The sequence below is a fragment of the Suncus etruscus genome, chromosome 17 (genome assembly GCF_024139225.1).
Source record: "Suncus etruscus isolate mSunEtr1 chromosome 17, mSunEtr1.pri.cur, whole genome shotgun sequence".
Lineage (NCBI taxonomy): Eukaryota > Metazoa > Chordata > Mammalia > Eulipotyphla > Soricidae > Suncus > Suncus etruscus.
In genome coordinates this window covers 51,094,655-51,121,728 of record NC_064864.1, presented here as the reverse complement: position 1 = coordinate 51,121,728, position 27,074 = coordinate 51,094,655, and the positions used below count along the sequence as shown (strand labels likewise).

The window sequence follows — 27,074 nt, the reverse complement described above, 5'->3', positions numbered from 1 at the left end:
CATTTTCTATGTGTTAGAACAATTTAATATATATGTATATATATTTGTATATATATTCACTGAGTTTTGAAGCAAATGAATGAAAATACAATTAAACATTTTCTGACATTTCTTTGTATCTTGGAAAATTTTCTTCTTTTCTATACATAAGGTTGATACTTAATATATTTAATAGCTAATATAAAATCATAAACCTGCTTGCTGCTTAGCTGAACATCCCTCCTCTGCTATTCCAAGTCCACATCTCTCGGAGACTACAATTTTTACATTTTCTAAAGTGCAAAGGACAACTGGAAGGATTTGCTATCTATGAAGGATCCATTGATGGACACTAGAAATATCTTCAGGGTGCACTGCCTGCTCCAAGATTTTTGTCTCCACTGGTGCTCAGACTAATTGACATAGATAATGAGTAAACAGAATAGATTCTCCATTGCAATCCAGTGACAAGTTCCCCAGGGATCATTACTCTTTTGATTTTGATTGCTGGACACTGATGAGAAGTAGGAGTCACCATGAAAGGTCATAGTGGTGTCGTTGGCAGCAGTAGTTTCCCAGAGGACTTGGGGTATTAATTGTCAACTGGTTTTTAAGTGTTTCAGTATTGTCCCACAATGTCCTAGTTGTTAGTTATATCCATGATGAATGTCCACACTATCTAATTATGTGGATACTTACCAACCTGTGCCATATAGATACGTGTAAATACATAATTTTACCCATTTATTATAGTATATTAATTTTTAAAATTTTAGAGTTCCAAGTTTTGATTGCTTTTAAACATTTAAGAATCAATGTCAAAAGCTGCCACACAATAATGACAGATATCTTGAAGAATATAGAGTTTGGCAATTTTATAAAGGTATTTAATAACATACTATATGTTCTGGGGAAAAGGAAATTATGAAAGTAATTCTGACCTAATCATGCATTGTCATATGACATTGGAATTTTAGTTAAAGTTTTGGTTACATACATAGAGAGATCTACAGAATTGAGGATGGTTTTATGGAGATTCCTTATGTGTTCATTCTAGTCTGTTATTTTTTTTATTTCTTTAACACCTGAAGATATTCACTAAGTAGCACAGTGATGAAATTACTAAAAATTATAGGAAAATAACTTTCACCCTTTATAGATAATTCTTATTTATATACACTTGATACTTAGTTATTAAGATTTCTTTCCATTTATGTCAGTTGGAATGTATTAGCTCATATTCAACATGAGAGAAATTGATTAATTTATTACTAATTCACTAGACATAAAACACTGCAAAAAAGTCATAACAATGAAATTAAATTACTTCCTTCTACTTCTTTGTTTATTATTATTTTTGTTTTCAGACCACACCCAACAATGTTTAAGTCTTACTCCTGACTGTGCCTAAGGATAACTCTTTTTTTTTTTTTTTTTTTTTGTGGTTTTTGGGTCACACCCGGCAGTGCTCAGGGGTTACTCCTGGCTCCATGCTCAGAAATTGCTCCTGGCAGGCACGGGGGACCATATGGGACGCTGGGATTCGAACCGATGACCTCTTGCATGAAAGGCAAACGCCTTACCTCCATGCTATCTCTCCAGCCCCAAGGATAACTCTTGATTGGGATTTAGGTGCCAGATATCAAATTTATGTTGATCATGTGAAAAGTGGACGATTGCTCCAGCCCCATAAAGTAGATTTTTCACTTACATATTTGTTGTTGACACTCTTAATATTGAAATGGGGAGATATTACAGTAAGTAAGGCATTTGTCTTTCATGCATTGAACTAGATTTGATTATTGGCACTGTATAGGGTCCCCCAGTGCTGCCAGTAGTGACCCCTGTGCACAAATTTAGGAATAAACCTTGAGTATTGCTGTATATTGATAAAAAAAAACAACAAATAAATATCAGGGCTGGCGAGGTGGTGCTAGAGGTAAGGTGTCTGCCTTGCAAGCGCTAGCCAAGGAAGGACCACAGTTCAATCCCCCGGCATCCCATATGATCCTCCCCATGCCAGGGGTGATTTCTGAGTGATTTCAGGAGTAACCCCTGAGCATCAAACGGGTGTGGCCCGAAAAACAAAATAAAACAACAACAAATAAATATCAAACAGTAATTTATCTCAGTAATGAATAAAATGAAGAGCAAGAAAAAATGTAAAATTTTGCAGACAGAAATATCTTAGTAAGAAGAAAATGTCTTCAATTATTCCTCTTCCTACTTAACCCTGGAAGATCAAAATAAGGCAGGAAATAAATACCAATGACCAAAATTCCACTAAGTAATACAATAAGTCTCTTATGGCAGAAACCTTATATAAGCTGAGTTGGGGAAGAAAAGGATGGTCATGGGAGGAGAATTTAAAGTATTTTATTTATAGTTTATTTATTGTGGTTCTTACATTAGATTCATTCCGACAGAGTTTTGGAATATTCTTTAAATATTAGTGGATCTCAACTTGTGATATTTGGTCAGAAAAACACAAGTAATCCTCAATATAAGCAGTGATAAATGTGACCCTAAGTTGTGTTCCAGTTTTCCATGCTCTCATCTCCCTCTGCTAAATATTCACTCTTTTCTCAGATACTGTAGTTTTCCAAGAAACTTTGCATTATATATAACATGTGTAAATTATACATCTTCAGTTGTCTAGAATATGATGAATCATATATAGCATTAATTATAATATGTATGAAATACTGATGTTATAAAATAGTATAACAGTACATTTATTTCATCTATATAGATTGTAGTGTGCAATGACCAAAGAGTCTTAGAAGGAACACTTTTTTTTTTTTTTGCTTGGTAAACCAGTCAGTTTATTATTTTGAGCGACACAGAATAAACTTATTTTAAATTTTACAATAAGAAAATAAGGAGAAGATAGGGGCTAAAAGGCAACAGACAATAAGAAATGCCAGTAACAGTAGAAATGAGAAAGCAAAGAACTCTGGGGGATTCCAACAATACAATTTGGTTAATTGCCAAATTATCTCTAGTCTTAGAGAGAAAATTAGGTTAGAATTAGAAATGTGGGGCTTACTTTGGAAAGTAAATAAATAGACTATGCATATATACATAGAGTTATGTATATATACATAATTATATATATACACATAAAAGTATGTATATATAAAAATATACATAAAGAGGAACACATTCTTAATTGCTTAATTCTTTGTTAAGAAGTCTGTTACTTTTATTGGTGTTGGTAATGAATGATTGTATATTTAACTTACTTTAACCCATTTTATTTTCTAAGCAAACTCATCATTGTCTACAACATAATTTTAATTTATTTCCATCTTTAAAAAGTTCTTGAGAATAGGGACAATCTATTGTATTTTAGTACTGGTCACAGAGGTTATTACATTTCAGGGGTGCTGAATAAAGTTAGTTTGTTTTGTTTTGTTTTTCTTTTGGCCATATCTGTAAGTGTTCTGGGCTTCTTCTTATATTTGTATTTGAGGAATATTATGCAGTGCTGTGCTCAAACCCAGATTAGCTACATGCTATGAAAGCCCTCTACTCACTGCACTGTCTTTTCAGCCCTTGGCCTAAAAACATCATATGTGATCCTAAGTACATATAATAGGTATACAAATTGAGAATTTATTGAAATTATATAATACCTTTATTTTAAAATATTCTTGTGACCCTCACATTCAGTTATATCACTCTACATAGAGTCACAGACTACACAGTGTAAGAAGCCAGGGAATAAATTACTTAAGTTCTCTCAATTGCTATCTTCAAATAAAGTAATTTTCCTAGTATTGTTGATTATAAAATAATAATAAAAAGTTAATTATGAAATATATAATAGATACTTTTATAACACTGAATATCTTATTTATTTATTCTGAATTAATAAGTCATTGACCAGAGTCTAGACAAAAATGAGATAATCTGAAAAAATAAGTATCAATATCAAGAAGTAATGTACTCCAAATTCCACATATTTAATATTAGAAAGGCCACTGAGTAAGACTGTGGAATATGAGTTTTTGCTAAGACATGATTTTTTTCTTAATTAATAAAGTAATAGTTAACATTTGGTGAGATTGATATGCATTATATTCTATGAATCATCAAAGGAAGCTCTATTTGTAGGTAAATCAAAAAGGTCTTGCTTTTATAATATACCACAGATATATAAAGCCAAAGTTTGAAAATTTCAACTCTTAAGTATGAGCTTCTTGGTTATTTGCTTGACTGCAAAAATATTCCTGTTTCTTTTAAACTTAACTACATTCTGCATGCAAGGAGTACATATATTAAGGGGCAGTAGAGAGAAATGGAGTTTTATTTTTGACCAATTCAATTTAAATGCAAATGTTAACCACTCATATGATGTTACTGTGTACATAATTAAGCATCATTATATACTGCATGAATCATTTAAAAATGTCCCAAGAGCCATTCCAAGTAAAACATAAATTATACCAACAAGTACCTGAATGACATATAGTTCTGTCCTCATTAAAGCTCCTTTTGAATTACAGGTCAACTGATTATGGAACAACCTATGAGAAGTTAAATGATAAAGTTGGATTGAAAACAATTTTGAGCTATCTTTATGTGTGTCCTACCAACAAGCGTAAGGTAAGAAACGTATATTCAGCAGGTTACTTATTCCGGATGTGACTTTTGTCTTAGTTGGATACCTTCTCCAGCCACCTAAAATTCCATTACACTAAATTGGGAATATAGATATAAAGATAAGTTTGATGGATATTAAAGTGGTAAAAGGCCTGACACATCATAATTTTCAGATCAGTAGTCATGAATACAGGAGGGAGAAGAGTAGGTCTGTCATTACCATTTCTGAAAGGCAGCTCCAGGGGATGAGTACTGTTGAGTGCTGTTGCTGCTGACTCTTGTAAAAGTTCTATCCAACCAGTCAAAGAATCAGAGGAGCCTTGACAAGATAAAAAGGCAGAATGATTTTTCCACTGATCTTCCCTAATTTACCCTGGATGTAGGCTAAGAAAACTATTAAAAACTAAAAAAAAAAAAAATACAATATCTTATGGCAGGTTGGACGTTGCAGTTCTCAATTTTAGAATGGAGGCACCACAAAAAGAGCTTTAGAGGTCATCACACTCAAGCTTTATAGATGAGAAAAATCAGATCCATGGAAAGGGAATGAAACATCACTGTTATGATCACACTGGAAATTAAATTAAATTTTTTTGCCTGGTAATCATACTATTTGTACTACATTATGCACCTCCTAATAAGAGCTGGTCTTTTTTTTTTTTTTTTTTTTTTTTGGTTTTTGGGCCACACCCAGCGGTGCTCAGGGATTATTCCTGGCTGTCTGCTCAGAAATAGCTCCTGGCAGGCACGGGGGACCATATGGGACACCGGGATTCGAACCAACCACCTTTGGTCCTGGATCGGCTGCTTGCAAGGCAAACACCACTGGGCTATCTCTCTGGGCCCAAGAGCTGTTATATTCTAATAAAGAAAATCATGTATTTATTGATTTTGTTAGGATTCTCAAGCAGTGCTGAGAGGCCCTAAAGGCCACTGCTGGGATTATTTTGTCCACCAGATACAAAAGTTCAATACTAGAGCCTGGCAATCTATCTATAACTATTAAGACCCAGCAGAGCTGGGGATATGAAGGTCACAACTTATGGTACTTAAGGGCTTCCAGGGCTTTGCCACTTGGATAAGGACATATGGTGCTAATAATAAAACTTAAGTTATTGCACATGCAAATAGTTTAGACTAATCTCTGAAGTCTCTCCCCATCCCTATTTTCAAAGGAGAAAGTTCTGTTCTCCAAAAGTTATTGATGGTACATCATCATTAATTTAATATTTTTTATAAATGTTCATTATGAAAATATAAATTCAGATGAATGAGAATTCTGTACAAGAAATCATATACAAATTACTTAGAAGTATTCATCAGGAAATAGAAAAATTGTATTCTTTTATAGGTCTTAAATCATATTATTGAAATCAGAGGAGAGCTCAATTGGTAGCTATATCATCTGATTAAAACTCAGAGCCCCCACTATGTGCAGCTCAAGTTTAATTCCCAGCATTGTAGGGCCTTTATAATATGACAGGTTTTCTCCTCGCAGTCCCTAAATTATACCAGGCTTGACACATGATCTCTGTTCACTGCTAGGCCTAATACCATATTACTGGACCTGGTTAAGAAGGCCTTTGGCATGGTGGAGGCCTGCTGAACCTCATGCTGCTAGAGACTCCCGGCTCCCAGGAAGGAAAGAGATCCTTCAAGAAGCTGGGAGGCCGGAAGTTCAGAGCCCCACCCAGACGCTCCCTAAGGAGCCAAGAGTGGAATGGGGCAAAGCCTAGGGTACCTTCAAGCTCTGCCAAGGGACCCACCTCGCTGGCTTGCCCAGGCAAGTGGCCCTGGGAAGCCCTGGAGATCTGGAGCAAGTTGGTAGAGGGGTGCTGGGGTCACCCAAGTCCCACACGCCCCCAGGCCTGGTTAAGAAGGCCTCTGGCGTGGTGGAGGCCTGCCGAACCTCATGCTGCTAGAGACTCCCGGCTCCCAGGAAGGAAAAAGAAGAATTTTCAATTATAATGTCATCACCTGGTATATCAATTTCTCATTTCAGATTCTGTAAGTGACATTGAGTAAATCCTATATTTTCTTTTCTTTTAAATATGGAATGCTTCATGAATTTGTGTATCATCCATGAGCACAGGCCATGCTAATCTTCTCTATATTGTTCCAATTTTAGTATATATGCTGCCAAAGCGAGCACTGAATCCTATATTTTCTTATCTGGACTGTAAGAAAAAGTACATGTGGAAAGTACATGAGAATATCTTTAAATAGTCATTCTCTGAAAAAAAATTTCAGAGTTTTATTTTTTTATCTGTGAGACTAATATTGTTTAGCAGCCTGGCTGTTGAAAAATCACTATCAGTTAAGCAGTGAAAAATTTTCAATGGACTGGAAGAAATTTCTATAGGCCAGTATTAATCTATGGACCATGGTTGTAAACTACCGACTATAAATGATTATGATATGCTAATATCCTGATGTTGATGAATATAACTTGCATCCTTTATTTTATAAAAAAAGACCTGGGGCCGGCGAGGTGGCGCTAGAGGTAAGGTATCTGCCTTGCAAGCACTAGCCAAGGAAAGATTGCGACCCCAGTTTGATCCCCCTGTGTCCCATATGGTCCCCCCAAGCCAGGGGCAATTTCTGAGTGCTTAGCCAGGAGTAACCCCTGAGCATCAAATGGGTGTGGCCCGAAAAATAAAAAAGACCTAATAGATTTTTTTGTTGGTCCCTCCTCCCCTCCCCACACCGGCTTGTGCTTTAGACAGGCTTTTTACTTTCCTCATTCAGTCACATTTTGTTATGATGGTTTTCAGTGTAATTATTTTTATAACTGCCCCCATCACTCTCTGTGGTGGGCTTCAAGTCATGAGCTGGACCTTTCAGTCCTCTTCTATTTTGTCTCTGAGAATCATTGCACAAATGTCTTATTTTTCTCAAAACCCATAGATGAGTGAGACCATTCTGTGTCTATCTCTCTCCCCCTGACTTGTTTCACTCAGCATGATAAATTCCAAATACGTCCATGTATAGGAAAATATCATGACTTCATTTCTTCTGATGGCTGCATAATATTCCATTGCATATATGTACCACAGTTTCTTTAGCCATTCATCTATTGAGGGGTATCTAGGCTGTTTCCAGAGTCTGGCTATTGTAAACAGCGCTGCAATAAATATAGGTGTGAGGACGGGATGTTTGTATTGTATTTTTTGTGTTCCTAGGGTATATGCCTAGGAGTGGTATAGATGAATTGTATGGGAGCTCAACTTCCAGCTTTCAGAGGAATCTCCATATTGCTTTCCACAAAGGTTGGACTAGACGGCATTCTGTCTAGCCTATTAGATTTTTAAACTTTTATTCAACTCCTATAATTTCTATAATTTCTCCCTGTTTATTTGAAGGCAAATTTTGTTCAGCAATCAGAAATCTGCATAAACTAATAATCATCATTAAATATATAAATAGATAATGCCCCCAAATTTAAGTCATGGCCTTAATACTGTTGCTCTGTTTTGGGACTAAGGTAAGTGAATAATAAAACAAAATACTCCTTGGGTGCCTATTAAAAACCACTTATTATATATAATACTCTCTCTGACTCTAAATTTTTCAAGAGCTTTCATATAATTTTCCAGTTGAGCCTAGGTTTTGTCAGATAATTTGAGGAAAAAGAAACAACTAACCCAAAATACAAATGTGGAAATGGTACTGGTTTATTTAATTTTGTAAGCACAATGTCACGAAGTTTAAACAGTCATTATTATAGCACTGTATTTACCTCAGGGGGAAAATTTTGCAGATCATGTGAAATAAGGCTTTTTGAGTATTAAGCAGAGAGCAGGTAAAACTGAATGTATACTTTAGTTTTTATTATTCTTTTCTCATCTTTATTCTCCTTTATATAATTATTGGAAATAGTGGTGATGCACCTCTACTAAATAGAAGTGCTCAGTAGTATTTTATACAGTGATAATAATACATTTAAGCTGTCCAGTGTTCTTGGTAGAAACCACTGTGCTACTGAGTATTTAAAATAGAAATTAAATTACTGAAGAATCACATTTTCCTTTTCATCTAATTTTAATTAATTTAGAGTTAAACTGCCAAAATGGTTGATGACTACAGTATAAAAGTCAAATACTGCTCAAAAATGATCATCTTAACATTACTGCCTCCCCTTATTGACTGTTATCAGACTGATATCAACAATTACCTCTAAACCAGTAGCTTTCTAAACAAGAGTTTGTCAACCTGTGGACTAGAATTGGCTTGCAAACTAGCTGCTAAAATGCCACTATCAGTTAAGCAGTGATAACTTTTCTATGGACTGGAAATTTTTCTCTGGCAGGAAATTTTTCTAGACTGGTACTAGTTTATAGATCAGGGTTGGCAACCACCAAAGCAAATGGGTGTGTCAGCTATTTATGAAATCGAGGGACTTAACTTGCATCCTTTTATGCAAGACATAGTTGATTCTTTGTGCACATGTTTGTTTGCTTTTTTCCTTTTAGTCAATTTCTATAAATTTCTCCTTGTTTAATTTAAATTTTTTTTTCAGCAATCAGAAAACTGCTTATTTGGTAAAGTGTTATGCTACTTCTGGTGCAAATAAAATCAAAAATCAAAAAACAAACAAACAAAAAACACCCAGCATTTCACTTCCATAAGACCATCCAAAGGGTCCTTGAAATATAACATTTTTTTCTTGGTTTTTGGGTCACAACCAGCAGTGCTCAGGGGTTGCTCCTGGCTCCACACTCAGAAATCGCTCCTGGCAGGCTCAGGCAACCATATGGGATGCCGGGATTCGAACCAATGACCTTTTGCATGAAAGGCAAACACCTTACCTCCATGCTATCTCTCAGTCCCCTGCTATATAACATTTTATAATAAAAATATCTTTGAATTCCACTTCCTCCAATCTGCTGCTTTCATGGAGTCATTTATATTTTTATAGTAAATTGACAAAGACAATATTAAAGGAGGTGACCTCAGAATTGCTCTATTAATGGTATTAAATAAGATGCCAGTAGAGAGGAATATGAAAAGGGGTTAAGATGCCAATATTGAGGACTACAGAAACTCATCTGTAGTTGCATGCTGTGGTAATTTGTAGACACCAAAATGTTTACATAAGCACAACTAGCTCTCGTTTAGACCTAATTCCTAGTATTAAAAGGAAAGCTTTATTGGAACACCACAAATTGCCTTGTCAAGTACATCTCCTCTTCAGTATATCAATGTCAGTTAGGCTGCATTCTTCACCTTTTTTTTTATCTGGAGAACCTAAACAGGGACTAGTGGCCATGGCTTTCAGCTGGAGTGAAAACTTGGCAGACCTCATTGCCAGAGAAAGAGAACTAGTCTTTGCATTGTCCATGACTGTGAGGGTTCAGCTTTCTCTGAGCAGATTACTTTCTAGAATCCAAAGCAGATCTGCTGTTTAAATCACACTATTTATGGGTGAACCTAAGAAAATGGATATATTCCTCTACAGATAAATGAGGCCTTCAGGGTCACTTACTGAGTTCCTGATAGATTTAAAAAGTATTGGAGGACAATGAAGGTCTTTAGAATGGTATGAAAATCAATAAAGTTGACACAGCAGTATATTTGTGTATGGTTTTTCTACATAAGAGGTGAATTTATCACCATGAAGTATGTGCTTTCCCCTGCAAAGGGACATACTTAAACCAAAGACACACTACATTTTAAAGTGTCAGTTGATTTGTTCCTATCTATGATAGTTCCTATTTGAAAAATTCTACAAGAGGAGGGGAGAAGGAAAAGGAAAGAAATACCAGACTCTGTTAATTAGGCAGAACAAAGATACTCAAATTTACTCCAATTCTCCTAGGACTTGGGGATCCTCATAAAAGGCAGGCTGCTCCTTTAAATGGTTGTATTAATTCTTTCAATCTCTAGGGTGCTATCTAGCAAGTTAACATCTTTTGTACTATATACTTCTCTTTACTTTTCAAATCAGTAGGAGTAAATGGAATAAAACTGGTGTCAGGATACCTGTCTTATGTTCCCAGAAACCTATTTTGCCTTCTTATTATTGCTATTTTTAGGTACTTGTGAGGACAAGTGTGGTTCTTCAATCAGTGTGCCTCCAATGGCGGGCATCATGCCCAAGCTTTGCAGGCAGCCTGTTAGGAGCATTACTGACAACAGTGTCCAAAACAAAGCAGGTCTTTATTTAAAATTTAAATTGATGATCAACCATTGGTTCATTTCAGTGCAATCCTGATGTATATTACTGCAGCTTTTTGTGGCTATGTCTGTCCAGTTAGACACTATAATCTCATAATAGATGATGCTAGGAAATCTTAATGAGTATGACGAAGTGATGTTCCCAGGTATTTACAAAGCTCAGCACATTCTCTTTCAAAGGAATCCTGTCCCTGGTCTTGACAATATATCAGAATTCAAAAAGACAAAGATGAGTAGATCCTAGTGCAGAGGAAAGAGACCTAGTTATCTGTCACTAAGCTCTGTTAGAGAATACTCACCTACCCCTTTCTTGAAAAATCTCAAGGCTGTACTTGTCAGTAGTTTATCAGCTCCATACATATAATATGCCATGAGAAGAGGTGATTTAACCAGTAACTTAAAGAACAATTGTAGTGATACAAACAATACATGGAACAGTTATAAATTAGACAATGATGGGAAGAACTAATATGAACATCAAAGAAAGAAAAATAAGAAAAATTTATGCTGAAATCTCAGCATTACTCTTAAGTTCTCATTAGTTTCTATTCTGCTTAAAAAGCAAACTGCATTATGATCTGTTTGTTTCTTTTGTAATACTTAACCTATTGCCCCCAACCAATTTTAGTTGTTTTTCCTCATCAAGATAATGAATAATATCAAAAGATCAGGAGCTGGAGCGATAGCACAGTGATAGGAAAATTGCTTTGCACTGGCCAACCCACAATGGACCTGGGCTCAATCTTTAGGATTCCATATGGTCCCCCAAGTTTGCCAGGAGTGAGTTCTGATTGACAGCCAGGAATAACTCCTGAGTGCTGCCAGGTGTGGCCTCAAAATCCAAAAATAATACAAAATTATCTACAAAGATCAAATTCTCAAGTAAAATTCATTAAGAAATCAAAAGAGGAAAATATTTTTTTGTCATGTGTTCAAATTGGGGCAACAAATTCATTTGATTGTTTTAACATTTGCATGGTAGACTGTTTTTCCTTATCAATAAAAATAGAGAGTGTGTGTTCTTTGTATTTCTTGTGGCCACTCTATCCCCCAGTTCCTTCAGATTTCTATGTTAACATCATTTATTACTATCATTCTCACTGAGTATTCAAAGACTTTGTCTATAAATAAAACTATAGCACCTCAGAACACATAGATCATTGGTCATTCTTGTGGGTCTCCTGGTATATGCCAAAATCAAAAAAACATTGTGTGCATTTTAAGCAGAGGGTTTTTTTCTTTTATTTAAACATCTTACATATATCTTACATATATATCTTACATCTTACATATATGATTGTGATTAGGTTTCAGTCATGTAAAGAACACCCCCTTCACCAGTGCAACATTCCCTCCACCAACGTCACAAATCCCTCAATCCCACCCCACCCCCACCTGTACCTCAGACAAGCTTTCCAATTCCCTCATTCATTCACATGATTGTGGAAGTTCTCTGTGTAGTTATTTCTATAACTACACTAACCACTCTTTATCGTGAGCTTCATGAAGTGAGCTGGAAGTTCTAGTCCTCCTCTCATTGTCTCTGAGGATTGTTGAAAAATGACTTTTATTTTTCTTAAAACCCATAGATGAGTGAGACTATTCTGCATTTCTCTCTCTCCCTCTGACGTATTTCACTCAGCGTAATAGATTCCGTGTACATCCATGTATAGGAAAATTTCATGACTTCATCACTCCTGACGGCTGCATAATATTCCATTGTGTATATGTACCACAGTTTCTTTATCCATTTGTTTGCTGAAGGGCATCTTGGTTGTTTCCAGAACCTGGCTATTGTGAATAGTGCTGCAATAAATATAGGTGTGAGGAAGGGGTTTTTGTATTGCATTCTTGTGTTCTTAGGGTATATCCTTAGGAGTGGAATAGCTGGGTCGAATGCGAGCTCCGTGTACATCCATGTATAAGAAAATTTCATGACTTCATCACTCCTGACGGCTGCATAATATTCCATTGTGTATATGTACCACAGTTTCTTTATCCATTTGTTTGCTGAAGGGCATCTTGGTTGTTTCCAGAACCTGGCTATTGTGAATAGTGCTGCAATAAATATAGGTGTGAGGAAGGGGTTTTTGTATTGCATTCTTGTGTTCTTAGGGTATATCCTTAGGAGTGGAATAGCTGGGTCGAATGCGAGCTCAATTTCCAGATTTTGGAGGAATCTCCATATCGCTTTCCATAGAGGTTGGACTAGACAGCATTCCCACCAGCAGTGGGTAAGAATTCCTTTCTCTCCACATCCCCGCTAGCACTGATTCTCATTCTTTGTGATGTATGCCAATCTCTGTGGTGTGAGGTGGTATTTCATCGTTGTTTTGATTTGCATCTCCCTGATGATTAGTGATGAGAAGCATTTTTTCATGTGCCTTTTGACCATTTGTATTTCTTTTGTATCAAAGCATCTATTCATTTCTTCTCTTCATTTTTGATGGGATTAGATTTTTTCCTTGTAAAGTTCTGTCAGTGCCCTGTATATTTTGGATATTAGCCCCTTATCTGATGGGAATTGGGTGAATAGTTTCTCCCACATGGTGGGTGACTCTTGTATCCTGGGCACTATTTCTTTTGAGGTGCAGAAGCTTCTCAGTTTAATGTATTCCCATCTATTGATATCTGCTTCCACTTGTTTGGAAAGTACAGTTTCCTCCTTGAAGAAGCCTTTAGTCTCAATGTCATGGAGTGTTTTACCGGCGTGTTGTTCTATATACCTTATGGTATCAGATCTGATATCAAGGTCTTTAATCCATTTGGATTAAAGATGTTACATGATGTTAACTGGGGGTCTATATTTGCTTTTTTGGAAGTGGCTAACCAGTTCTGCCAGCACCACTTGTTGAAGAGGTTTTCCCTTCTCCCTTCTCCACTTAGGATTTCTTGCTCCTTTGTCAAAAATTAGGTAATTGTATGTCTGGGGGACAATATCTGAGAACTCAAGCCTATTCCACTAATCTGAGAGTTTGGTTTTATTCCAATACCATGCTGTTTTAATAACTATTGCTTTGTAGTACAGTTTAAAGTTGGGAAAGTAATGCCTCCCATTTTTCTTTTTCCTAGGAGTGCTTTAGCTATTTGAGATTGTTCCACATGAACTTTATAAGTGTTTGACCCACTTCTTTGAAGAATGTCATAGATACTTTTAAGGGGATCTCATTAAATCTGTATAATGCTTTGGGGAGTATTGCCATTTTAATTATGTTAATCCTGCCAATCCATGAGCAAAGTATGTGTTTCCATTTCCGTGTGTCCTCTCTTATTTCTTGGAGCAGGGCTTTATAGTTTTCTTTGTATAGGTCCTTCACATCTTTGGTCAAGTTGACTCCAAGATATTTGAGTTTGTGTGGCACTATTGTGAATGGGATTGCCTTCCTGACTTCCATCTCTTCCCTATCATTATTGGTGTATAAAAAGGCTATTGACTTCTGTAGGTTTATTTTGTAGCCTGCCACCTTGCTATATGAATCTATTGTTTCTAGAAGCTTTTTGGTAGAGTCTTTAGGGTTTTCTAAGTAGAGTATCATGTCGTCTGCAAACAATGAGAGCTTGACTTCTTCCTTTCCTATCTGGATTCCCTTGATATCTTTTTCTTGCCTGATCGCTATAGCAAGAACTTCCAGTACTATGTCGAAGAGGAGTGGTGAGAGCGGACAGCCTTGTCTTGTACCAGAATTTAGAGGAAAGGTTTTTAGTTTTTCTCCATTGAGGGTAATATTTGCCACTGGCTTCTGGTAGATGGCTTCAACTAGATTGAGAAAGGTTCCTTCCATTCTCATCTTGCTGAGAGTTTTGATCAAGAATGGGTGTTGGACCTTATTAAATGCTTTCTCTGCGTCTATTGATATGATCATGTGATTTTTTTTCTTGTTGATGTTGTATATGATGTTGATAGATTTATGGATGTTAAACCATCCTTGCATTCCTGGTATAAAACCTACTTGGTCGTAGTGTATGATTTTCTTGATGATGCATTGGATCTTATTTGCCAGGATTTTGTTGAAGATCTTTGCATCAGCATTCACCAGGAATATTGGTCTGTAATTTTCTTTTTTGGCAGCATCTCTGTCTGGTTTTGATATCAAGGTGATGTTGGCTTCATAAAAGCTGTTTGGGAGTTTTCCCATTTTTTCAATTTCATGGAAGAGCCTGGCTAGGATTGGTAGTAGCTCTTCTTGAAAGATTTGAAAAAGTTCATTAGGAAATCCATCTGGGCCTGGGCTTTTCTTTTTGGGCAGATGTTTGATTACAGTTTTAATTTCCTCAGTAGTGATGGGGGTGATTAGATATGCTACATCCTCCTTACTTAACTGTGGAAGGTTATAAGTGTCCAAGAATTTTTCCATTTCTTCTAGGTTCTCATGTTTAGTAGCATAAAGTTTCTCAAAGTAGTCTCTGATTGCCCATTGAATCTCTGCAATATCTGTCATGATCTCCCCCTTTTCATTTCTAATATGGGTTATCAGATTTGTCTCTTTCACTTTCTTTGTGAGTTTTGCCAATGGTCTATCAATCTTGTTTATTTTTTCAAAGAACCAACTTCTGCTTTTGTTGATCTTTTGGAATGTTTTTTGGTTTTCCACTTCATTGATTTCTGCTTTCAGCTTTGTTATTTTCTTCTGTCTCCCTATTTCTGGTTCCTTTTGTTGGTCATTTTCTAATTTTTTGATCTGTGTCATTGTTATTAAGGTATGCCTCTTCTTCCTTCCTGATGTGTGCTTGTAGAGCTATAAATCTCAGGACTGCTATTTCTGTGTCCCATAGATTCTGGCAGTTTGTGTCTTCATTATCATTTGTTTCCAGGAAAGTTTTGATTTCATTTTTGATTTCATCTCGGACCCATTGTTTGTTCAGTAGCAGGCTGTTTAATTTCCAATTGTTAAAGTTTTTCTTCTGTGTGGCTTTGTAGTTTACATCTAATTTCAGAGCCTTGTGGTCAGCAAAGGTAGCCTGCAAGATTTCTATCCTCTTGATTTTATGAAGGTATGTTTTATGTGTCAGCATGTAGTCTATCTTGGAGAATGACCCATGTACATTGGAGAAGAATGTGTATCCAGGTATTTTTGGGATGGAGTGTCCTATATATATCTACTAGTTCTCTTTCTTCCATTACTCTTTTCAGGGCTAGTATGCTTTTGTTCAGTTTCAGTCTGGTTGACCTATCAAGTGTTGATAGGGCCGTGTTGAGGTCTCCCACAATGATTGTGTTATTATTGATTTCTTCTTTCAGATTTGTCAGTAATTGTATTAGATACTTTGCTGGTCTCTCATTGGGTGCATATATGTTTAATAGTATGATTTCTTCCTGTTGCACATAACCCTTGATTAGCACATAGTGTCTATCTTTGTTCCTTACCACTTTTCTGAGTATAAAGTTGGTGTCATAAGAGATTAATATGGCCGCCCCAGCTTTATTGAAGGTGTTGTTTGCTTGGATGATTTTCCTCCAGCCTTTGATTTTGAGTCTATATTTGTTCTTACTACTCAGATGTGTTTCTTGAAGTCAGCAGAAGGTGGGATTCATCTTTTTGACCCATTTTGCCACTCTGTGTCTTTTAATTGGTGAATTTAGTCCATTGACATTGAGGCAGATGATTGTCATAGGATTTAATGCCATCTTTGTAGATAAGTTTGCTGTGTTTGTTGGTCTCTCTTGCCTTAAAGTAGACCTTTCAGTTTTCCTTTAAGGCTGATTTTTCATCTGTGAAGTATCTTTGCTGTTGTTTATCCATGAAGCTATGTATCATTCCTTAAAACCTGAACATGAGTCTGGCGGGATGCAGTATTCTCGGTGAGGCACTCATTTCATTCAGTCTTGTCACAATATCCCACCACTCTCCTGGCCTTGAGAGTTTCTTGTGACATGTCTGCTCTAAATCTTAGGGAAGTTCCTTTGAATGTAATTTTCCTTTTTGATCTTGCTGCTTTCAGTATTCTATCTCTATCTGTGGGATGTTTCATTGTAATGAGGATGTGTCTTGGGGTGTTTTTCTTTGGGTCTCTTTTAGCTGGTACTCTTCGGGCATGCAGGATTTGATTTCATGTAGTCTTTAACTCTGGGAGTATCTCTTTGATGATGTCTTTGACAGTTGATTTTTTCTGAAGATCTCCTATCTGTCTCTGGGACTCCAATGATTCTTACGTTGTTTCTGTTGAGTTTATCAAAGAATTGTATTTTCATCTGTTCGCATTCCTTGAGTACTGTTTCCATTGCCTGTTCATTTGTCTTAAGGTTCTTTTCCAATTTCTTCTGTTGTGTTGAGTTTTTATGCATCATATCTTCCAGTACTCCGATTCTCTCCTCAGCTGCTATTTACCCTGCTGGCGAGGCCATCCATTGAGGTTTTCAGTTGAGCTACCATGTTTTTCAGATCTGTTATTTCAATTTGGAGTTTTCTGATTCCTGTCTTTGTGTTCTGTTCAGATCGATCTATGCTTTCTTTGAGTTCTTCAAACATCTTCCATATTGCTATTTTAAGTTCCTTATTCGAGAGCTTAATCAGGTGGTTGGAATTTATTAGGTCATCTGAGCTTTCATCTTCATTCTCTGTGCATGGTGTTTGCCTGCGAGGTTTCCCCATTCACGCTTGTAGTGTGGTTTTTCCTGCATGTTGTACTGGGGGTCATTGACTCTAGTTGACAGTTTTTTGGGGGTGCACTCCCTAAGCCTCTGAGACCTTCAGGTTTTCAGAAACACAGGCAGAAAGGCACAGGAGAAGTTTCCCTTGAAGTCCTCAGAGAGAACAAAGGCACAGCAGGGTGGAGCCTCCACAGGCCAGAATGCTCAGCTTATTGGATGGCGACCCCCACAGCCAGAATTTACTCACTGGGCAGCTGCAAAATGCAGATTTTTGGGGAGTGCGCTCCCTAAGCCTCTGAGAAGACCTTCAGGTATTCAGAAACACAGGCAGACAGGCACAGGAGAAGTTTCCCTTGAAGTCCTCAGAGTGAACCAGAGGTTTTGGTTTTAATTACCAAACTAGATATTGATTTTCTACTAAATACATTTTATTCTCAACTTATAATACTATGAGATATTTCATACTTTTGGTGATTTGTTTGGTTGCTATTTTATGTATGTGACTACTAGTATGCTGATTGCCAAATTCTCTTTGGAAAAAATATGGAGTAATTGAATTAAAAAAAAAGGAAAGATCTTAGAAGTATTTAGCTTCTACTGTTTTTTATTATTTCACAACTGTTGAAATAAAAGAGCTTAATGAGTTACCTAAGATGCATGTATTGATGTGTAAAAATTTAATCTCATTCAAAAAAAAATTAAATGTCACCTATCTATAATCTCAATTCTATTCAAGAATTTTTTTTTTATTTTTTCTTACTTCTGAGACATATAAGAACTTTCTCTCTTATTATTATGGTTAATTAATGATTTATTATTTTCTCTATAGATGGCAAGGTCACTGATAGAATAAAGTGCTTTAATTAGTTAGTAGTCTCTGATATGCCAAGCATAGAATTGTGGTATATACAAGAGATCTTTAGCATATGGCTGAGGATTTATACAGAATTTAGAACTTCAAAGCTGAAGCTGAAAATTGAAAAGAAATATTACACTGTGAACTCAGTTTTGTCTCATGCATTTTCTTTAATTATGAAATTATTTCTTTCAAAAGAATAAACAAGGTTAATAATAAAGAAAACCCCCTAGGTTTTAGTCATTTCTAGGTCATAATGTATAATTTTATCTTTCCTAGCCAAGAAGAGGATGATTAATATTTAAAGTGCCAGGACTATGCATAACATTCACTCAACATTATCTGGCAAGGCAAAGGGGAACAAGCTTATTGTATAATACATCAAAGGGGGTGTATGACATTTCCCTTGGCATGCACTCAACACTTGCTCATCCACACTAGCTCTTTTATGTGTCCCTTTGTATACAAGATCTTACACTTGCCTCTAATCTCTTTAAAATAATATATATTTTATTCATAAATAAATATAAACTAAACAGTACTTTAAAAGTAACATTTTCCAAAGTTCAATAAAATTAACATATTTTTACTTCCCTATGTTTAGCCTGACCTTTGTTGGCTGAAGACTGTGATCTCTCTCTCTCTCTCTCTCTCTCTCTCTCTCTCTCTCTCTCTCTCTCTCTCTCCTTCTTATGTACTGTAGAATATTGATACTGTTTTCAGTTCATCAAGCATTATGTGTGCTACATTCTTTGTGCTACATTCAAAGAAACAAACGAACACATCAACTCCAGGATAGTATGTCACAACTGCATTTTAACCTGGTGGGTAACTTTACAACAGTCATTTAAGTTTCTAGGTATCAAACAAGCTACAGAATAATAACTGCAAAATGAAATGTTTGAAACTAGAGCACAGTGCCAGAAGCAATGCCTGTAGCAAACTCCTTCTTCATCCCTAGTTGGTCCTGGGAATCTTCTGCATCTCCTGGACTCCAGGAAGCACAGTTGGACAGAAACTCTGATTTTGCCATCCCCTTCTATATACAGAACTGCACTTGAATAGTTGTATACTTCTTGCAATTTAAATAAAACACCCTTTGATAACAGTCATAAAAGATTACATGCAAATTATATCAGTCTTTGAGTACAATGCATTAACTTCTAGTGCCTATTTGATTTTTTTGAAACATATGTGTGTGTCTGTCAGATACCAACTGAGAAAAAAAAAACCAAGGAAATTAGATATCAAATTTATCAGATAAGTCTACTGTTTTATTTCATGTAGAATTAAGGTAAAATTATTTTCCTTGTTAAAAGAAACTTACATAACTAACATCACTTATTTATTATGCCTCATTTGTAACATGTTGTGTTTATCACATATAATAGTCATTGAAAACATTAAATAGTAACACATTACTGGTTATAATCCCAATTGTCTGTATGCAAAATATGTATATCAAGTTTACAGCATTTTGGTTTAGAGAAAGAATGGTAGCTAGCTATATAGATAACTAGAAAAGTGTTAGATGCAAAGAGTATAGTCCTTTTCTGAGTTTAAACATGCTAGCACTCTGCAGACTATTTTCTACCAAAAGGGAAATAATTAAGACTCTGCAGTTTAATTACATTCTCTTTAAACAAATGGCTTGAGTCAGGAGAAAGTTGGATCCTAAGTCAGTCTCTAAATAAGAAGATTTATCTAGAAGCTGTGTGTTTCTTGTACCCTTGCCTAGATTACAGAAGGTAGGTTGTTTCCATAGTAAGATGGGACAGCTAAGCCCAGACAGGAAAGCAACCTTGTATAAGGAGTTGTTTACCTTTTCAGAGATGTACAATCAATGATCTCTTTCTCTTTATTTTGGAAAACAGATTTTAATTTATTTTATTAATTTTATTTAATTTATTTACTTTACATTTACATTCTCTGCAGAGCTGTGGGCTTCCTCTTATCTCTGTACACAGAGATCACTCCTAGTGAGGGTTAGGGGTGCAAGATTGAACCTGGGTCAGCCATGTACAAGCAAGTGTCCCACATGCTATACTATCCTTTCATTACAATACATATATTTAAATAGAAAAAACATTTTTACAGTTATCCACCTATTCATTTATTTTTGCTCCTTCCCTTCTCTCTATTCTCTAATATTAGAGTGCCTGCTCTCTGAAGTGTGCCGGGCCTAATGTTAAACTCCCATCCATTACCCTTTCATGAAGGTCAAATGCGTTATTCCAGGTTGGTTCTGAGTTCCCTTTTCTGCATTTGAAAATGGTCAGAGGTCTTTTCAACATTCTGGTCTGTGTGCTTATAATATGCTTCCTGTGGTGTCATAGATGCTTCCATCATCCGGTGTTTGACATATTGTATCTAGAACATTTGTTTCCAGCTATCAGCCTATGTTGTTCTGGTGATTGATGGAGATGAATGGCTGCAGCTATGGATTTGCCATATTTACTAGGATAGGGATGTTTCACTCCCATATATCAGATCTGCCCCCAGTTTCTCTTAGCTTTGTCAACAAAAAGTCAGTGTTGATGAACCTTTAATAAAACCACTTTGTCTTTCTGTGGAGAAATAAAAAGAGCATCATCAACCTTAGGAATTAAGTCATTCCTATTTTGCCCCTCATTTTCTGATTTGATTCTACTCTTGACCAAGAGATCAGATGGTATTTTCCTTCTATTTTTCTAGGCATCCAGATCTACTCGGTCCCAACTTCTCACTCATCCCACATCCCTCTGCATCAATTACTTAACAATACCTTCTGCAGAACAAAATAACTTTAGATGGTCATACAGTGGGCTTAGGCCTTCACAGATAAAAGACTTGCCGTGAGGTCATATTAATTAATGACTATGAAAGAGTACTGTCATTATTAAGGCTGCTTCCATTTGTGGGTGTTTGTTCAGGGACTAGAATACTAAACATTGCCATGATTGACAGCATCTGTTACCAGGAAATGAGTTTGCCTATATTAGAGAAAATGACAATGTGGATGAATCCAAGGAACCAAACAATGGGAAACAATAAAACACCCTGGATACACAATGTCTCCCAGAAAAAAAAAAGAAGGAAAAGGAGAAAGCGGGCAAATGGTAAGCCAGAAAGGAAGATAAGCATAGGTTTCTACAAAGAATTTAAAGTAAGAAAAAAAGTGATGAGAGCTAATCAAAATAGAGCAATGAAGACAAGGCCGACAGAAAAAAAATTCATAAATATTTTCAGCATCCGATCAAGAATCTCTTGAGTTCTCTCAGAGAGAGAAGGGACAATTTATCAGGTTACTTATTAAGATTTTCAAGGGACTCCAATTTACTCTTATCTTTCTGTTCTTCCTGAGTGCTTCCGAGGGGGTAAAAGATGTTGATGGCTGTGGCTGAAATTGGTTTTGCCATGGAGGAAAACACAATTATGACTCGAGTGCGTAGGAGTAGCAGACCTAGATCTAGGCACCCCTGTTCCCCAGAAGCAGATTCAAATGTCATTGCTGCTGTTGCACTTAATGTAATAATGTCGTCTTGGGAGACTGCCTGTTCTGGCTGCTGCCCCATCCCTCTGTGGGATTTATGTGTATACTGTTTCGTTTCTGTATTTGTTGACATAACAACTCAGTGCCTATTTGCAATTGCAGTTGTACTATTTTCATTGTTTGAAGATGGTCATTGCAAAATTTTGCCTGGTGAAGTCATTAGCTGTGCAATAATTCTTATAATGGATACTGCAGTCTGTTTGCCTGGCTAGGTTCCAACTAAATTAGATGCTAGTTATATACCTTAAACAAGATTTTATTTGCTCATTTCTTTGGTATTGACTTTATCTGTAAAGTAAACAGGGATAAGAGTGGTATAATTATTATAAGGTAATAATGATACAAAGCAAAGAAAACACATAGGAGTGGTGCCTGACATTCTGCAAAGTCTCACTGTTATTATCATGCAGATTGTATGACCATAACTTAGGCTACCAGACAAAATTATTAAATGTCTAGGATATAGGAAAGAAGTATAGACCATGTCCTCGAAGAAGTATTGACTGTGTTCCTGCTCTTAAGAATTTTGTAGTCTGGAATAAGCAATCAACACATCAGCAATCATTCTAAGGTTTGGAATTTATTAGTCTTAATATCTATGTACATAAAGCTCTATCTTTGGGTACCCAAGGAAGACTTCACCGAGAAAGCAAATATTTATCAAACGAAAAGGAAAAAAGATGAAAACTGTCTTTCAATGTTGATAGGAACCTTTCTGTGTTCAGTGTTGTTAGAAACCTTTGTTCATAGACTACAGTGTACTCAGTTTTGATTGATTTTTATGTATGAAATAGATAAGTGTGTACACATGTTGAATTTTAAAATGTGCTGATATGTAAGTATATTGACTATGAATAAAAGTAGTATTCATGACCCAATTGAATTTTAGCTTTAGATACGGAGGATAATATTCAAATAGGTCTCTAAAATCAGTGCATATGTAGACGTGACTTGCTATACAGTGGTCCTCTCTTACTGCCAAGCCTAATCCATAAACAATTCAGCTATACAATTTATATAGCTCCTCTAATTTATTGCCCCTCCCCAACACCAGAGTCCCTTCTACTCCCTAGTCTCCCAATCTGGATTCGTTATCTTCCCCTTAATTAACCCTCCTTACCCTCAGTTCTTAACTTGTTAGGCACCAAGATCGACCTCCTGCCCAACAGATTCTGCCCTTTTGCACACCCCCACAAAGCTAATTATTACTCCTTAACTCTCTCACCCCCAACCATCAGTACCCCACATTTACTCTTTTTAACTTCAGTACTGCACAGACCTAATCACAGACCAAAAGTCGTGCATTTGATTTAACAACCCCCAACTATTTCAAAAGACATAAAATGGACACATATGTCTTTTGAATATTTTATGTGTATTTTATTTGACAGCTATAACTCTTACTAAGTATTCTTTTACAGTGACGATTCTACCCACTTTTTATCTTGTTTTCTCTTTGTGAGCTGTTCAATAAGGAATTTTGGTGAAAGAGTCCCTCAGTTTAATGCTTATGATTAAACCATGTCATGGGGATTCTTGGACTTGTTCTTTTTTTTTTTTTTTTTTTTTTTTTTGGTTTTTGGGCCACACCCGGTAAAGCTCAGGGGTTACTCCTGGCTATGCGCTCAGAAGTTGCTCCCGGCTTGGGGGACCATATGGGACACGGGGGGATCGAACCGGGGTCCGTCCAAGGCAGCGCTGGCAAGGCAGGCACCTTACCTTTAGCGCCACCGCCCGGACTTGTTCTTTCGGCCCCCATGTGCACCAATAACGCCACATGGCATTGTTCCTTGTTTGCATAGGCACATTAAAATGGGAAAATACTATACATACAAATAAGTTCTTATCTAATAGAGATTGGAACATACAAATCTTGTGTGTTTTGCCTGGAGCCTAGAGTTGGTCTTATGCCAGGAAACTTCAGGGGTAGGGTCTCCTTGTATTTAGGCCAAGGCTTTTTCTTTTCATGTCCCTCATATTTTGGTGGGCCTATGCAAACAATAATTGCCACTCTAACACCATTTTTACTGTGCTCCTTTGTTTCTAATCCTTAAGAAAAACAACGCACTTAAACTTTTGAGGTTACTTAAACTAATATGCATGTCCATGGAAATGTAAAAAAGTACTTTGCTTTCAATGTTTAAGGAGTTACATAAGTTTTATGGCTTTAGATTGCTTTGTGTGCTCTAAGAAATATTATGCATTACAATCTGGGGACTTGTGGGACAAAGTAATTGTACATGGGTTCTGTTTTATTTTTCTTAATGTTCTTTGGCTGAAAGTTCAAAGTTCAGATATCAGCAATGAAATTTCTGAGAATTCTGTTTATGGGTGATTGTCCTTCCACTGTAACTTTTCCTTGTCCTCTTTCTTTGCATCTTTGTTTTCATAATTAAAAATAAAAAATTAATAAACAAGAAAGAAACAAATCTTTAAATAAAAGGGGAAAATAAAAATTAAAAAAAAAAGACAGTATATTGGAGTCGGAGAGATAGCATGAAGGTAAGGCATTTGCCTTACATGCAGAAGGATGGTGGTTTGAATCCCGGCATCTCATATGGTCCCCTGAGCCTGCCTGGAGCAATTTCTGAGCATAGAGCCAGGAGTAACCCCAAAGCGCTGTTGGGTATGATCCAACCCCCCAAAAAAAGAAGACAGTATATTTTTTCTTTTTATAAACTTTTTCTCGATCTTTTTTATAAATTCAATAAATGAGAAGTCATAACATTATTAAAACTTAATGAACATATCCAGCAACATAGTATGAGAGAGGAGGGAAGGTTCTTCCCTTGTATATGATAGACCTCGATTTGATCCCTGACATTACATTTTACCCTCTAGCACAGCCAAAAGTATGCCCTGAAAATAAAGCCAAGAGTAAGCCTTGAATAACACTAAGTATGAAACCTCCTAAAATATATAATTATTCAAGTAAAAATGTAGTTAAATATTTTCTATACTCAGTATCATTCAGTAAGATGTTTTGGAGGTAAAATTTTAAGAAGAAATCAGGGTCAGAGATTTTGCATGTGTGAAGGAAATTGATTTGCACCCCAGTTTAATCTCTTTCACTACATATTTAATATATTCAATTATAAGCTGAAAAAAACTGAATTTAGTTTATTGGATTCGGTGCATGTAGTCTCCAGTCATCTTCTGCCATCGCTGGAGGGGGCAGTGCTTCAGCTCAGTCTACAAGTCACAACTGAGCTGAAGAGTTAGGTGGCTGAACTGAACTGGATGCCACTGAACTATTTGACCCACAATATTCTGTGCTTTATATGAGACTGACAGCAGTGATGATATCTGCAAACTCGGTGATGATGACAATGTTTATGCTGATACCCTCACATCAGATACAGCTGAAGCTCTGTTTGAACATACAGATGATGAGAAGGAAGAATCCAGTTTTGAAAGATTTTAACTTTTATGATTTAACTTGATTACCTGTTAAGCTACGGTTTTCTGCATTTTATTTAAATTTTTTAAGTTATTGTTGCTAATTTACAGGTTTTCTTTAGCAATAAATATTGAAAAACATTTAACCTACTGGTTTCTCAATTATTGTAATTGTGTTTTGGGTATATATTTTTTATTTTTGAAATGTACCAGTGGCTGCTGCATTTTCCACCTCGGCTTATACTCAAGTCACTAAGTTTTCCCAGTCTTTAGGATAAAATTGGGGGGTGGGGTCAGCTTATACTTGGGTTGGCTTATACTGAAGTATATAGGTACTATTCCAGCAGCTGCAGGAGTGACCCTAGAGCACAGAGGCAGGAGTAGCCCTTGAGAGCTGCCAGCTGTGACCTTCATCTCCCTCCAAGAAGAAATCCATTTTGCTCACTAATTGTACCCTGTTCTTTGCAAATACATTAATTGAATTCTATCAACATACTAAGTGTTCCATTATGGAGATTCCCATCTTACTTACAGGGATTTGTTAATGAGCAGTACAGTATAGATGATGGATTGTCCCACACTAAAAAGGACCTTTTGAAGAGTCTGGAGAGTGTCATGGTTTCAGACAGGAAAGTTTTCTGAGAGGACTTGATTTCCTGATGAAGGCATGACTCAGAGATCTATATCCAAGCAGGAAAATGCAATTTAGTTGAAACAACATTTAGTGACAGCTGAGCAGCAGAACTATGAACAGGCAAAAAAAGGGGGGGGGGGTCGGGTCATTTACAAAAATTATCTCCATTCAAATATGGAGATAGAAGGGAGAATATTTACTTGCCATTACTTAGATGCTGAACCTTTCACTTCTTAACATCTTAATAACTTGATAATATATATTTCACATTCTAATAGTCTGCTGCTAAAGTGCTCCTTTGACAGTTTATGCATCTTATTCAGGATGCTTAGGAAACTCAGACATTTTTTGTTTTGTTTTTCGGGCCATGCCCGTTTGATGCTCAGAGGTTACTCCTGGCTAAGCACTCAGATATTGCCCCTGGCTTGGGGGAACCATATGGGACGCCTGGGGATCGAACTGCTGTCTTCGAATTGCGGTCCTTCCTTGGCTAGCACTCACAAGGCAGACACCTTACTTTTAGCGCCACCTCAACGGCCAGAAAACTCAGACTTCTTAACCTTTTTTTTTTTTTTAATCATTTGGGGTGGGCTCAGTGGTTGCTGACTCTGTGCTCCAGAGTGTCCCCTGGTGGTGCTTGTGGGACAATACTTGTTGCTAAGCAATTGGCCTTTACCCAGATATTATCTTTAGGCCACTTATACTTTGTTTGTATGTGTAAGAGAGCATGGAGATAGGTATCTGACAGTAGATGAGTTTCTTGAGACAGTGAAGTATGGAGTAAAATATGGTAACAAAAGAAGTGTTCAAGTATTTGTAGAGTAGCAGGAGGTGCCTTGCTACACCAGTAATGACTAGTTCATCTTTTCCCACACTGATTTATACAAGTGGTTCATATTTCCTTGAAAGAGAACAGCTGCAGTCTCTTAATAAATGCCAATATTTTGTACTCCAAACTAACCCAAATTGCCCTGCAATGGATGTAGTTTTCTGAGCCAAACCCTTCTGACTTGATTCAAATAATTATAGCGTTTGAATTTCAGAGGATGTCAAGGAAAAGAACTGAACTGCTGGGGGAAAAGTTGCTGGGTCTTACTTAGGAAAGCATTTGTTTCATATTTGATTGAGTCTGCTTTTCTTTGAATGTATAGTATGTAGTATGTTTGTGTGAGACCACTTCTATGCTTTCTTGGTTTATTTTTTTGGGGGGACACACCCCTTTGATGCTCAGGGGTTACTCCTGGCTAAACGCTCAGAAATCGCCCCTGGCTTGGGGGTACCATATGGAACGCCGGGGGAT

General features: G+C 36.6%; 1 protein-coding gene and 1 non-coding gene across 6 annotated transcripts in view; one reads left to right on the top strand and one right to left on the bottom strand.

The window, feature by feature from the left end:
- SORCS1 (sortilin related VPS10 domain containing receptor 1) overlaps nucleotides 1–27,074 on the top strand; it is a 656,026-nt gene that overhangs the window by 357,025 nt on the left and 271,927 nt on the right. For all 5 annotated transcript variants that reach the window (XM_049790574.1, XM_049790573.1, XM_049790572.1 and 2 more), the window contains exon 3: nucleotides 4,491–4,590. In XM_049790574.1, coding sequence (XP_049646531.1) covers nucleotides 4,491–4,590 — 100 coding nt within the window. The remainder of the gene's footprint in view (nucleotides 1–4,490; nucleotides 4,591–27,074) is intronic.
- On the bottom strand, nucleotides 6,633–6,739 carry LOC125995418 (U6 spliceosomal RNA). The gene has a single exon (XR_007490953.1). It is a non-coding gene; the product is annotated as a U6 spliceosomal RNA (small nuclear RNA).